Genomic DNA, 13775 nt, shown 5'->3' on the forward strand with positions numbered 1-13775 from the left:
CTATCAGTTCACAAGATTTGTGGATTCGGCCATCAGGTTGTCTTCACTAAGGAATGGTGCAAAGTGTTTAATCCTAAAGGTGAATTGATTGCGATTGGAGAGCAGCAAGAGGGTCTGTACAAGCTTCGTCAGAAAAGTAAATATATGTTTCGTGCGTGATGCAATCCACGAATGATACACGCTCATTTGAATCTACTCAAAAGTGAGTCGATATGACTCACTTTAAAATTTTAATGGAAATGTCAAAAAGTGAGTAACATTATATTTAGAAAGTGAGTCAATTTTCACTCACTTCTGATAATTTTAGGGTTTACTCACTTTTGCGTAATTGATCATCTCAACTGTCAAACAGTTTGAAAATTTTCCGTGAAAAATATTCGCGTGTTTTTGAAAAAAGTTTAAGACTCGAAAAACTCGTGTTTCTAACGACTTGGACATGTTACGGACGTAAATACGACACTTATCGGAGCATGTGGTAGGATTTGGCGGTGGTGATCCCGCTGTATGTGGCCCGCAAGGACTAATCTGGTAGATCCACATCACGATCGATATGGCGTTGTGTCACAAGAAAATGGGACACCTAAATGTGCAAAGCCTAAAGCGACTTCGTGGGATGGTTCTTGGAGTTCAATTTGATGACAGGGAACTTGCACCATGTGTACCATGTTTGCAAGGAAAACATCATCGACAACCGTTTCGATACAAAGGAACTCGAGCGAGTGAAGTATTGGACCTGATACATTTGGATCTGTGTGGTCTAATGGAGAATACTTTGTTGACTGGCAGCAAATATATTCCTACGTTTATAGATGACTGCAGCAGGAAATGCTTTGTATATTTTTTGCGCACGAAACTAGAAGTTCTGGATTGTTTCAAAGATTTTCAAGCTTTTGTGGAAACACAGACTGGTCATCGTGTGAAGCGATTGAGGACTGATAATGATACAGAATACGTCAACCGGAAAAAGCAAGAGTATCTCCGGAAGTGTGGCATTCATCATGAAACAAGCGTAGCTTAAAATCCCGAGCAAAATGGATTAGCAGAACGTATGAGTCGCTCTATTGTTGAAACGACACGATGTCTATTATTTGCCGCTGGTCTGGTTAAAACTTTTTGGGCTAAAGCAGTAGGAACGGCGACCTTCCTTATCAACAGATCGCCAACTAAAGGGCTTACAGTTACACCAGAAGAAAAATTTACCAAGAAGAAACCGGATTTATCAGAGCTGCATGTGTTTGGGACTAAAGTCATGGTACATGTTCCGAAACAACGAAGGAAGAAATGGGATTCCAAATCGGAGGCTGGAATATTCGTTGGTTTTGCAGCAGGAACGAAGGGTTTTCGAATCTATAATACACGAACAAAGAAAGTTTTCTTTAGTAGAGATGCAGTGTTCCTGAATGAGCAGACTGAGCAAGAGTGGTTAGATCCAATTGAGCCGGTGTTGCAATTACAAGAAGCAGATCCTGTCGTTGATATTTTGCCCGAAATTTGCAACGCTGATGAAGAATTTCCCTCTAGTCTGGAGACTGACGATGTGGCTAGACATAATGAAAGTTTTGTTGAGTCAGAAGAAATTCAGGTAGACAATGGTTGTAAGTCCGAAATAGCATCATCATCACCTGCGCTCCCTCCACAACAAGAATACCTGCAAGAGTAGGTAAGGCGCAGTGGACGGGAGCGCCAAATTCCAGGCAAGTACCTTGATTTTGCAATGAATTTCAATACCGCTTCTCGAAATATTCCTGCATCCAATGTACCGATTAAGGGTGAACCTATGTACAACTTATCAAGAAGCGATGCAGCGTGATGATAGTAATTCATGGCAGGAGGCCATGCTGGCTGAAATGAAATCATTGGATGACAACGAAACATGGGAACTAACGGAATTGCCTCCGGACCGAAAAGCGCCTCAATCAAAATGGGTCTACAAGATAAAAATGAAGACTGACGGATCGATTGGACGATACAAGGCACGAATAGTAATCAAAGGATATCAGCAGGTAAAAGGTGTTGACTATCAGGAAACCTATGCGGAAAAGTATGCCGACTTAAAAAGGCCTTATACGGTCTGAAACAAGCTAGTCGCGTCTGGAATTCAAGCCTAGATGAAGAGCTACGAAGAATAGGATTGAAGAGATCAAAATTAGATCAAAATTGGATCAAGAGCGTTAAGTGAATGAATTACTACAACAATTTGGAATGACCGATTGTAATACCGTATCAACACCGTATGATCTGAATCAACGACTAACCAGAGATATGTGTCCAAAATCAGCCGAAGAAATTCAACGCATGTCAAAAATCCCATTCCGTGAACTTATAGGCGGTTTGCAGTTTCTTTCACAAGCAACTAGACCGGATATTGCTTATGCTGTCAATATTGTCAGTTCCTTCAGTTGTAATCCCGGAGATGCCCATTGGACAGCAGCTAAACGGATTCTTAGATACTTAAAAGGAACAAAGAGTCAAAGGCTCGGCTATGAAAAGAATAATCAAGTAACATTTAAAGGATACAGTAATGCGGATTGGGGTAACGATATCGAAACAAGAAGATCGGTCTACGGAAGCTGAATATATGGCACTCTCTTCCGCGGCACAAGAAGCGTTAGGGTGGAGGTCTTTTAAGTTGAGCAGACAAGGAACCCCCTCACGAAAAACAAAATACTAGAGTCCCCTTTAGTCCAGAGCTCCTCCTTGCCGAACAATTCCTCCTGGCCCAATTCGTTGCCCGTACAAATGGGGGCAGCAGGGACTATGTCCAAGGGCTTGACGATCCCTCCCCAGGCCATCTGCGAGTTGTGGCGCCTGCCTAGGATGTGGTGGGGTTTGACAGAGGGCCCTGTCAAATTTCTATAAAAAGCATGAATCCGCAAGTAGGCTCCGCCAAAGCGACCGTGTGCCGCTCAAAGCGCACATGCCCAAGTCCTGGTGTTAGGTGGGACGCTAAACAGCCCTGACACGACGGCCCTCCGACGAGACAGGAGGTTTGCGCAGGCCCAATAAGCCGCCTTTAAAAACAACTATTACGAACGACATAGAAGATAATACGACTCGATACAATCGGCAACGACCTAGGTGACGAATAAAGGATCACGATTGGAAGCTTGGAACATGGAACTGCAAGTCGCTAGGCTTCGCAGGTTGCGACAGGATAATCTACGTTGAATTACATCCCCGCAACTTTGATGTCGTAGCGCTGCAGGAAATCTGCTGGACAGGACAGAAAGTGTGGAAAAGCGGGCATCGAACGGATACCTTCTACCAAAGCTGTGGCACCACCAACGAGCTGGGAACCGGCTTCATAGTGCTGGGAAAGATGCGCCAACGCGTTATTGGGTGGCAGCCAATCAACGCAAGGATGTGCAAGCTGAGGATAAAAGGCCGTTTCTTCAACTATAGCATCATCAACGTGCACTGCCCACACGAAGGGAGACCCGACGACGAGAAAGAAGCGTTCTATGCGCAGCTGGAGCAGACATACGATGGATGCCCACTGCGGGACGTCAAAATCGTCATCGGTGACATGAACGCTCAGGTAGGAAGGGAGGAAATGTATAGACCGGTCATCGGACCGGATAGTCTGCATACCGTATCGAACGACAACGGCCAACGATGCATAAACTTTGCAGCCTCCCGCGGAATGGTAGTCCGAAGCATTTTCTTCCCCCGCAAGAATATCCACAAGGCCACATGGAAATCACCTAATCAAGTAACGGAAAACCAAATCGACCACGTTCTAATCGACGGTAAATTCTTCTCCGACATCACGAACGTACGCACTTACCGCAGTGCGAATATTGAATCCGACCACTACCTCGTTGCAGTATGCCTGCGCTCAAAACTCTCGACGGTGATCAACACGCGTCGGAGTCGTCCGCCGCGGCTAAACATTGGACGGCTACAAGACGGTAGGCTAGCCCAAGACTACGCGCAGCAGCTGGAAGTGGCACTCCCAACGGAAGAGCAACTAGGCGCAGCATATCATGAAGATGGCTGGAGAGATATTCGATCCGCCATTGGAAGCACCGCAACCGCTGCACTAGACACGGTGGCTCCGGATCAGAGAAACGACTGGTATGACGGCGAATGTGAGCAGTTAGTTGAGGAGAAGGATGCAGCATGGGTGAGATTGCTGCAACACCGCACGAGGGCGCACGAGGCACGATACAAACGGGCGCGGAACAGACAAAACTCGATTTTCCGGAGGAAAAAGCGCCAGCAGGAAGATCGAGACCGTGAAGAGACGGAGGAACTGTACCGCGCTAATAACGCACGAAAGTTCTATGAGAAGTTGAACCGTTCACGTAAGGGCTACGTGCCACAGCCTGATATGTGTAAGGAAAAGTGTAAACGGGAACCTTCTTACAAACGAGCGTGAGGTGATCCAAAGGTGGCGGCAGCACTACGAAGAGCACCTGAATGGCGATATGGCAGAAAACGGTGGCGGTATGGTAATGAACCTAGCAGCACGCGCGCAGGACATGCGACTTCCGGCTCCGAATCTCCAGGAAATCCAGGAGGAGATCGGCCGGCTGAAAAACAACAAAGCCCCTGGAGTTGACCAACTATCAGGAGAGCTGTTTAAACACGGTGGTGAGGCACTGGCTAGAGCGCTGCACTGGGTGATTACTAAGGTTTGGGAGGATGAGGTTCTGCCGCAGGAGTGGATGGAAGGTGTCGTGTGTCCCATCTACATTTGGCATTGCAGAAATGCCGCGAATACAACGTGCCCACACATCATCTATTTATCGACTTCAAAGCCGCATATGATCGGGACCAGCTATGGCAGCTAATGCACGAAAACGGATTTCCGGATAAACTGATACGGTTGATCAAGGCGACGATGGATCGGGTGATGTGCGTAGTTCGAGTTTCAGGGGCATTCTCGAGTCCCTTCGAAACGCATAGAGGGTTACGGCAAGGTGATGGTCTTTCGTGTCTGCTATTCAACATCGCTTTGGAGGGAGTAATACGAAAGGCAGGGATTGACACGAGTGGTACGATTTTCACGAAGTCCGTCCAGTTATTTGGTTTCGCCGACGACATTGATATCATGGCACGTAACTTTGTGAGGATGGAGGAAGCCTACATCAGACTGAAAAGCGAAGCTAAACGGATTGGACTAGTCATCAATACGTCGAAGACGAAGTACATGATAGGAAGAGGCTCAAGAGAGGTCAATGTAAGCTACCCACCACGAGTTTCTATCGGTGGTGACGAAATCGAGGTGGTTGAAGAATTCGTGTACTTGGGCTCACTGGTGACCGCCGATAACGATACCAGCAGAGAAATTCGGAGGCGCATAGTGGCTGGAAATCGTACGTACTTTGGACTCCGTAAGACGCTCCGATCGAATAGAGTTCGCCGCCGTACCAAACTGACTATCTATCAGCTGTTGGGAGAACCATCCATCGTTCACACCGCGAAAATCGGAAGACTGCGGTGGGCCGGGCACGTAGCCAGAATGTCGGACAGTAATCCGGTGAAAATGGTTCTCGACAACGATCCGACGGGAACAAGAAGGCGAGGATCACAGCGGGCAAGGTGGATCGATCAGGTGGAGGACGATTTGCGGACCCTCCGCAGACTGCGTGGTTGGCGAAGTGCAGCCATGGACCGAGCTGAATGGAGAAGACTTTTATGTGCAGCACAGGCCACTCCGGCCTTAGTCTGATAATAAATAAATAAAAACAAATGGCCTCTATCCGACGTTCGCACAGCACCCTGTCGACCAGCTCCTGAATGTTCCGTCGCTCCTCTTGACCAGCCAGCATCCTACCGAACGTTCCAACCTCCTGATGAATTCCGTCCGGCGCTACCCAAGACTTACGTGGCTGATCCATGATCCCACTGCGCCACGCGACTTATGTGGCCGATCCATGATCCCACTGCGATAACGTCGACGACCATTATGATAACATCCCACTAAGATGGAGAACGGAAATCGACTAAGCTGCGAGGCGGCTCTGTCCCAGTGTGGGGATGTAATGCCAATTGTCAAGGCTGTCGTAGGGTCAAATAATTAGGCGAGCCGTTTTGATAGCGAACGATATTTGTATTCTGTTGTTATTATTATTGGTGTTGTTGTTGTTGTTGTTGTTGCTTCAACTGTAATATAATTCAAATGGTAAGTACAATATTCCATGATAGTATTAGAAAGCTCTTACAATTCGGTGTGCCCTTTGTTTGCGCACCCTACGGTTCGATTTTACGTCCACGTGAGACAAGACCTATTCGAATTAGTTTTAGTATTTGATTATTTTTATTTAATTTCTTCTTACTTTTCTTTCTCTTTTCAGGTATCTACGGATCAACGGACTGGCGGCGGACTCGGACAACGAACTATGCTCTGGACTAAGGAATTCAATGATTAGGGCTTGAATTCAGAAACTAACCTAAACTAACCTCAATTGGTTGAGTTAATAAACTCGTCTCAAACTCAACGTATTTAACTTTCACTGTGTGAATATGGCTCAAATACACACTATTCACTATAAACTACTTATGCACTACTGCTATCCTATTTTTAGTTAAGGTTTTATTTTCCACACGCGAGCTGCACTTTGTTTTACTGCGAACTGTAAAAAGAATGAAGGGCCGGAAATGGTTTTTGACAGGTCGTCCGTCACTCGTTGACGTCTGTCACTTCGAACAACGCACCGCTTTGACAGGTTCGGCGCCGCTTTAAAAACGACGGTGGCAGGGTGGCCAGTTCACCATTTCTGCGTCAACAGTCTCCCCCGGGTGTAGTCCGGAACCTTCCGGAACTTCACGTTTTTCCTCCAAGTCTAGTAACGCCAGCCTTGTCACCGGCCTCAGCAGACTCTTCTGTCCTATCTTCACGACGGCTTGTCGATGCTGCCCATCTGCACTCGGAATCATACGTACAATTCGTCCGCGTTCCCATCCATTACGCTTAAATGGTTCCGCGACCATCACCAAGTCTCCTGCGATCATCGTTCTGGTGTCATCGAACCATTTCGGTTGTCGACGGATCACCGGCAAGTATTCTACCAACCAGCGTTTCCAGAAAGCGTCAAGCTTGGTGCGGATTTGCTCGTGTGATCTCCCAAGAATTTTTCGGCGAACCAGCTCACTTCGCGGGCCCTCTTCGGTTTGGGTTATTGAATGCTTCACTCCACTTGAACTCAGCAACAGAAAGTGGTTCGGAGTGAGTGCTTCTGCTTCCTCGGACTCAAGTGGTAAGTACGTCAGAGGCCTTGAGTTGACTATACTTTCCGCCTCCACGACCAGTGTCTGCAGCCCCTCGTCATCCAGCTTCTCCTCGGAGTACGCTTCGCCCATCGCTGCTTTCACTGACTGCACTAAGCGTTCCCATGCCCCGCCCATATGTGGTGCTCCCGGCGGAATGAAGTTCCACTTTGTGTTGGTACTGGTGAACGTTGCTGACAGTCCCTGGCTTATCTGGTGCTGCAACACTCGATCGGCACCTTGGAAATTTGTGCCGTTGTCGCTGAAAAATTCGGCGGGTGGTCCCCGCCGACCCACGAATCGACGGACGCAGGAAATGCAGGACTCTGTGGATAACGTATAAGCGACTTCAAGATGAACGGCGCGCACTGTCAGGCATGTAAACAATGCGATCCATCGTTTGACGTTGGATCTTCCCAACTTCACCAGCAGTGGTCCGAAGTAGTCCACCCCGGTATACGTGAAGGCTCGTTCATGATGTGCCAGGCGCGCAGCTGGAAGTGGTGCCATTGGTGGGTTCGCCGGCCTAGCCCGACGGATTTTACAATAAGCGCAGTTACGGCTGACTTGCTTAACCACCACGCGGAGTCTAGGGATAGTGTACCGCTGACGAAGTTCGTTAACAACTGTCTCTGCGTTGCCATGGCGGAGGTGGTGGTGGTATCGATGTACAAGAAGCTCCGTTACTCGGTGTTTTCTCGGTAGGATTACGAAGTGGCGCACGTCGTAGCAGACATCCTCTGCCGCGCCGACCCTGCCGCGCTCTCGTAACAAGCCGTGTTTATCCAAGATTGCCATCAGTCGGTAGATGGAGCTATGCTTCCCGATGATCTCCTGCCCGGTCTCGTTCGGCGCTTTATTCGATAGTGCTGCTATCTCATCTGGATATGATTCCCGCTGTGCCAACCTAAAAATAGTTTCCTCTGCTGCCCGTAGCTCTGCTTGTTGCAGTTGTCCCGTATATTTCGTACGCCTCTGGGCCGAATTGTGTATGAATCGGAGAGCGTATGCTGTTGCTCGTTGTAGGCGATCCCAGGATGAGAACCTGTCGAAATCAATCGCCGGTTGAAATGAACAGTGATGTAGAACTGGCGTACGCATTTCGTCACTAGTAGCAGTCACTGGCTCTTTCGAGCGGGGCCACTCATGTTCCGGAAGCCGTAGAAAGTCGGGTCCCTGAAACCACTTGCTGTCGTGGTGAAAGTATGGTCCACTGCCCCATTTAGTTGCTTCATCCGCTGGGTTGGACGATGATGGCACCCATCGCCACTGACTTGCTGTTGTGTGCTCCAGAATCTCACTTACTCTGAAGGACACGAATTGCCGATAATTTCTAGGATCTGACTTGATCCAGGCCAGTGCTGTCCTGGAGTCCGTCCAAAACACTATGTCGGAGACGGGGACATCGTGGTTTTCCCTGACGAATTTCGACCATCGTACACCTAGGACACACCCTTGCAGTTCGAGTCTGGGAATCGACCACGGCTTCAGCGGGGCGACCTTTGATTTGCCTGCAATTAGGCAACACTGCGGATCTCCGACTCTGTCGAATGTACGCAGGTAGACTGCACAAGAGTATGCTACCTCACTAGCGTCAACGAAAACGTGTATCTCGGAATTGCGGTACGTCCTCTTGTTGGCATGACGGAAATAGCATCTGGGAATCCGGACTCTGGCAATGTACTGGATCATCTGTACCCATCTCTCCCATTTTGCGAAGACGATGTCACTGACTTGCTCGTCCCACTCCGTGCCTTCGCGCCACAGGTCTTGAATAAGGACCTTGCCGTGTATGATAAACGGAGAGAGCAGCCCCAAAGGATCGAATAGGGTCATAACGCACCGTAATATTTGTCTCTTCGTCGGCCGTGTCGTTGTACGGATCAGCGTTTGCACCTCTTCGCTCATCTGTGTGGAAAAACTCAGTTCATCGGTTGAAGGGCTCCACAGCATTCCGAGTACCCTTTCGGATTTCGCTGCATCTACCAGGTTTAGCTGCTTGTCTGTTTCAGGTTGCACTTCACCCAGACGCTCTAGTACCGTAGCACTGTTCGACCGCCAATTGTGTAGCTGGAATCCCCCGTTATTGTGTACGTATCGTACTTCGCTTGCTATCTTTGCTGCCTCTTCTTCCGAACTGAAACTCGCCAGATAATCGTCGACGTAGTGGTCGTCGACAATCGCTTTCGCCGCTTCGGGATAAAGCTCTCGATGTTGCTCAGCGTTCCGATTTTTTACGAATTGTGCCGAAGCTGGTGAACAGGTGCTGCCAAATGTGGCGACATCCATCAAGTAGACGGTTGGCTTTTCGGACGGTTTGGCACGCCACAAAAAACGCTGGGAGCTCTTGTCTTCTTCACGGATTCGGATCTGGTGAAACATTTCCTGGATATCCGAGCTAAGTGCTACTCCATACAGCCGAAAGCGAAAAAGAACGGCCGGAAGAGAAGAGAGTTGATCGGGGCCTTTAAGAAGAGCGCTGTTCAGGGATATGCCATCCACCTTGGCCGCTGCGTCCCAGATGATACGGACTTTCCCCGGCTTCTTGGGGTTTATCACCGCTCCAACCGGAAGATACCACACTCTTCTAGGATCTGCTGCTTCCATTTCTGCTTTCGTAGCCTTGTGCGTGTAGCCCTTTGCCTCGTATTCGCGAATTTGCCGGTGGAGATTCTCCTTCAGTCCCGCATCGCGATCCATTCTGCGTTCTAGACACTCTAGTCGACGTACTGCCATGTAGTAATTGTTCGGGAATTCCACCTGGTCTTCCTTCCATATGAGGCCTGTTTCGAAATGATTTCCTATTCGCCGAGTAGTAGCTTCCATAATAGTGAGTGCTCGTTCCTCTTCTTTCGTCAGCGCGATTTCTGTCGGTCGGGCGCCAACTCCTTCAACGGCGAAAAATTCCTTCACTGCCTCGTGGAGTGCTTCGTCGCAGGAACATTCACAAACGTGGAAACTGTAGGATTCTTGTTTGCTGTTTCCTCGTGGACCGTAGACGCACCAACCAAGTCTGGTTTTAACCGCCACCGGTGCTGATCCTTCACCTTCCCGTACTTTCAAAGGCAGCGCCAGGCGCAAGTTGTCTACCCCAATTAGGATCTTGGGCACTGCGTTCTGGTAGCTAGTAATAGGGATGCCTTTCAAGTGTTTGTGTAGTTGAGCCGCTTCTTCTATCTGGAAACTTTGAGCAGGGAGTCCTAGGTTGTTTACCGTTCTTGCGTTCAGCAGCTTATGCCGCTTTTGTTGACCGATTCCAGCGATCTCGATCGAAATCTGCTGCGAGCCTTTTTCTACGCGAGATGTATTCCCGGTCCACCGTAGACATAGAGGAAGGGTATTACCTTTCACACCGAGCGAGGTAACCAAATCACTTTCTACCAACGTCAGGTCAGAACCTTCATCGAGAAAGGCGAATGTATCAATCGATCCTTTACTTCCGTGTACAGTCACTGGAATGATCCGAAATAGCGTCGAAGAAGCCAGGTGGCGATGAGTATGATTTTCAGCTATCTGCATCGTGAGTTCCGACGGCTTTGGTGGACCTCTAGAAGAGTGCAGAAGCGGATGGTGGCGGAATTGGCACCCTCCGATGTCACAGAGCTTTCGTCCGCGACACGCGCGTCTTCCGTGGCTGAATAAACAGTTCTGACACAGACCCAAGGATCGCACTCGTCTCCAGCGATCGTCGACGTGCAACTGCTTGAACGCATTGCAGTCACGCACTCGGTGTCCGCTTTTGTTGCAGTGAGTACAATCGAAGTGCTTCGGCATTTCCTTGTGTTCACGTAATGAATCCTCTGGTTTTGCAGATGCTTCCGTTGCATGAGAGTTAACAAATCCTTTGTTCTTCGGACGGTCACGAACGCTGCTCCGTTTTACCTCCGGTTCAAAGGTCACCACACTAGTTGCATCCCGTACCACTGTTGCCATATAATCACCGAAGGTTTTTAAATCGACGCATTGGAATCCTCGTTTGTATCCCGCCCACATCATTCGTTGATCCCCAGGAAGTTTCGCCACAAGCTCTTGCAGTAGCGATGGGTTCGATAGGTGAGCGCGTTCATCCGCTGCTTCGATGTGATCGCACAGTGCCTGCACCGCCATTCCGAACTCGATCAGCCCTTCCAACCTGTCGGACCTAGGAGCTGGAATTTCTCGCACCTTCCGAAGCAAAGCGTTGATCAGCAGCTCCGGACGTCCAAACCGCATACGTAGGGTCTCGATCACTTGTGGCACTGCTGCTGGAAGTACCAAGCGACTGCGAACTGTTTCGAGAGCAGGACCAGATAGGCATCGTTGTAAGCGGAGCATATTTTCTCCATCCGAAAAACCACAAGCTTCGCTTGTGTACCGGTAGTTTGAGATGAAGATCGGCCATTCAGCTGGGTCACCGGTAAATCGAGGAAGTTCCTTAGCCAGGGACTGCCTTGCTGCAAGCTGCTGCTGTGTGGGGCGAGCTGGGTCTAGCTGGGGAATCACCTGGTTTCGTTGAACACTTTCAGATTGACGAGGGGACAGAGACGATTCAACCGTACGCGAGGGGAGATTACGCGTTTGCACACCGGATGAATATTGTTCAGGTTGATTGTGGTACAAAGTTGCATTGACCTGGTGCGCGAATGAATCTCGCAGCTGCTCATGGGAATTTGTAGGAGGTATACAAAACTCCCCCGGGCGCGCGTTAACTCGCAGCTGCCCTTGGGTAATTTGATTGTTGGTCGTGGGGCAATAATTGGACGCTTTCTTGTTTATAATTTTGATAGAATGGCTCAAGGCTTGACGCTTACCTGGGGGTTCCATATCATTCGGATGGATTTCAGATGATGGGTTCGTTTTACTCACCGACGGCCAGCCGGTTTGGCTTACCGCCTTCTCCAATGGCCAGAGATGTCTCTGCGGGAAGGCATCACCTACTGCTCCCAGTTCGCCTTCGGGAACCGACTGCAGTTTCCGATTCGCCTTAGGGATTGTGCCGGTTTGTTTTACCAAGCGCGACGGGCTCGCGTGCTTTGGTTGCTGTACCTCCGCCAGATTGCTGATGTCGTTTGCTTCCGTGCCGGTCTGGAGCCCTTCCAGAACTTTCCGGCATAGCTCGAGCTGCGCATTCAAATCTGCCAGTTGGTCAGGTGTTGGATTGGCGCGACGCTCGCACTGCTCAACCCGGTTCCTGAGTTCCTGCAGTGCGACATGTGGATTCTTCTTACCTTCCAAAATCTTAACTGTGCGCGGTTCGAGCGCGGTAAGAGGAATCGACACCATAACAGGTGCAGTAGAACGAGGAGTGCCAGATGGTGGAACTGACCGACGTGTCTTCGAAGCTGTTGGAGCTCCGGGAGGGAGCGGAGTCGATTGGCGCTTGTCGCATGGAGGCGACGTCACTGCATTGCTCGCTCTGCTGTGAGTGGTTTTTGTTTCCTCTCCGCCAATTACCTTGTTGATTAGCTGCTGCTGCTCATCCAAATGACGGCGCTGCAGCTCCAGTTCTAAACGAGCGCGTTCTAATTGTTGCCTTTCCGCCAGTTGACTAAGGCAAACTGAGAATACCGAGGTTGAGCTGGACCGACTGGATCCACTGCGTACCGAAACGACGTCTTCTTGCAGTGTGGTGCAATTGCCGCACACCCACGAGCGATTTGCGATGCTCTCGTTCACTCCGCCACAAGTGTAATGCATCCATATATCGCATTGGTCACACTGGACCATATCCTCCGCATCGTCCGCACGTTGGCAGGCCGCACAGTTGGAGTCCTCCTCCTGCCCTTCCGCAAGGCCATCCATGTTCCTGTCCATGACCACGAATTTTGAAGTTTTGTCAAGGCTGTCGTAGGGTCAAATAATTAGGCGAGCCGTTTTGATAGCGAACGATATTTGTATTCTGTTGTTATTATTATTGGTGTTGTTGTTGTTGTTGCTTCAACTGTAATATAATTCAAATGGTAAGTACAATATTCCATGATAGTATTAGAAAGCTCTTACAATTCGGTGTGCCCTTTGTTTGCGCACCCTACGGTTCGATTTTACGTCCACGTGAGACAAGACCTATTCGAATTAGTTTTAGTATTTGATTATTTTTATTTAATTTCTTCTTACTTTTCTTTCTCTTTTCAGGTATCTACGGATCAACGGACTGGCGGCGGACTCGGACAACGAACTATGCTCTGGACTAAGGAATTCAATGATTAGGGCTTGAATTCAGAAACTAACCTAAACTAACCTCAATTGGTTGAGTTAATAAACTCGTCTCAAACTCAACGTATTTAACTTTCACTGTGTGAATATGGCTCAAATACACACTATTCACTATAAACTACTTATGCACTACTGCTATCCTATTTTTAGTTAAGGTTTTATTTTCCACACGCGAGCTGCACTTTGTTTTACTGCGAACTGTAAAAAGAATGAAGGGCCGGAAATGGTTTTTGACAGGTCGTCCGTCACTCGTTGACGTCTGTCACTTCGAACAACGCACCGCTTTGACAGGTTCGGCGCCGCTTTAAAAACGACGGTGGCAGGGTGGCCAGTTCACCATTTCTGCGTCAACACCAATAATAATAAGA

General features: G+C 48.9%; 1 protein-coding gene and 2 long non-coding RNA genes across 3 annotated transcripts; all 3 read right to left on the bottom strand.

Annotated features, from left to right (window-relative positions):
* Positions 1-6013: 6013 nt before the first annotated feature.
* LOC134205798 (uncharacterized) lies at positions 6014-6862 on the bottom strand. Its single transcript, XR_009978199.1, has 4 exons — positions 6409-6862; positions 6285-6357; positions 6171-6233; positions 6014-6111 (listed from the first exon to the last, which is right to left on the bottom strand). It is a non-coding gene; the product is annotated as an uncharacterized LOC134205798 (long non-coding RNA).
* A 924-nt stretch (positions 6863-7786) lies between these two features.
* Positions 7787-12996, bottom strand: LOC134207018 (uncharacterized). Its single transcript, XM_062682759.1, has 2 exons — positions 7903-12996; positions 7787-7804 (listed from the first exon to the last, which is right to left on the bottom strand). Exons 1-2 carry the CDS (start codon positions 12994-12996, stop codon positions 7787-7789), a joined length of 5112 nt encoding a protein of 1703 aa, XP_062538743.1.
* Positions 12997-13028: 32 nt separating this feature from the next.
* On the bottom strand, positions 13029-13756 carry LOC134211267 (uncharacterized). Its single transcript, XR_009978992.1, has 4 exons — positions 13433-13756; positions 13309-13381; positions 13195-13257; positions 13029-13135 (listed from the first exon to the last, which is right to left on the bottom strand). It is a non-coding gene; the product is annotated as an uncharacterized LOC134211267 (long non-coding RNA).
* Positions 13757-13775: the final 19 nt, after the last annotated feature.

Source organism: Armigeres subalbatus, chromosome 1 (assembly GCF_024139115.2).
Source record: "Armigeres subalbatus isolate Guangzhou_Male chromosome 1, GZ_Asu_2, whole genome shotgun sequence".
NCBI lineage: Eukaryota > Metazoa > Arthropoda > Insecta > Diptera > Culicidae > Armigeres > Armigeres subalbatus.

What these genes read in the sequence shown, in the direction of transcription:
- LOC134207018 (XM_062682759.1), bottom strand. Translation starts at nt 12,996, where the DNA reads ATGGATGGCCTTGCGGAAGGGCAGGAGGAGGACTCCAACTGTGCGGCC.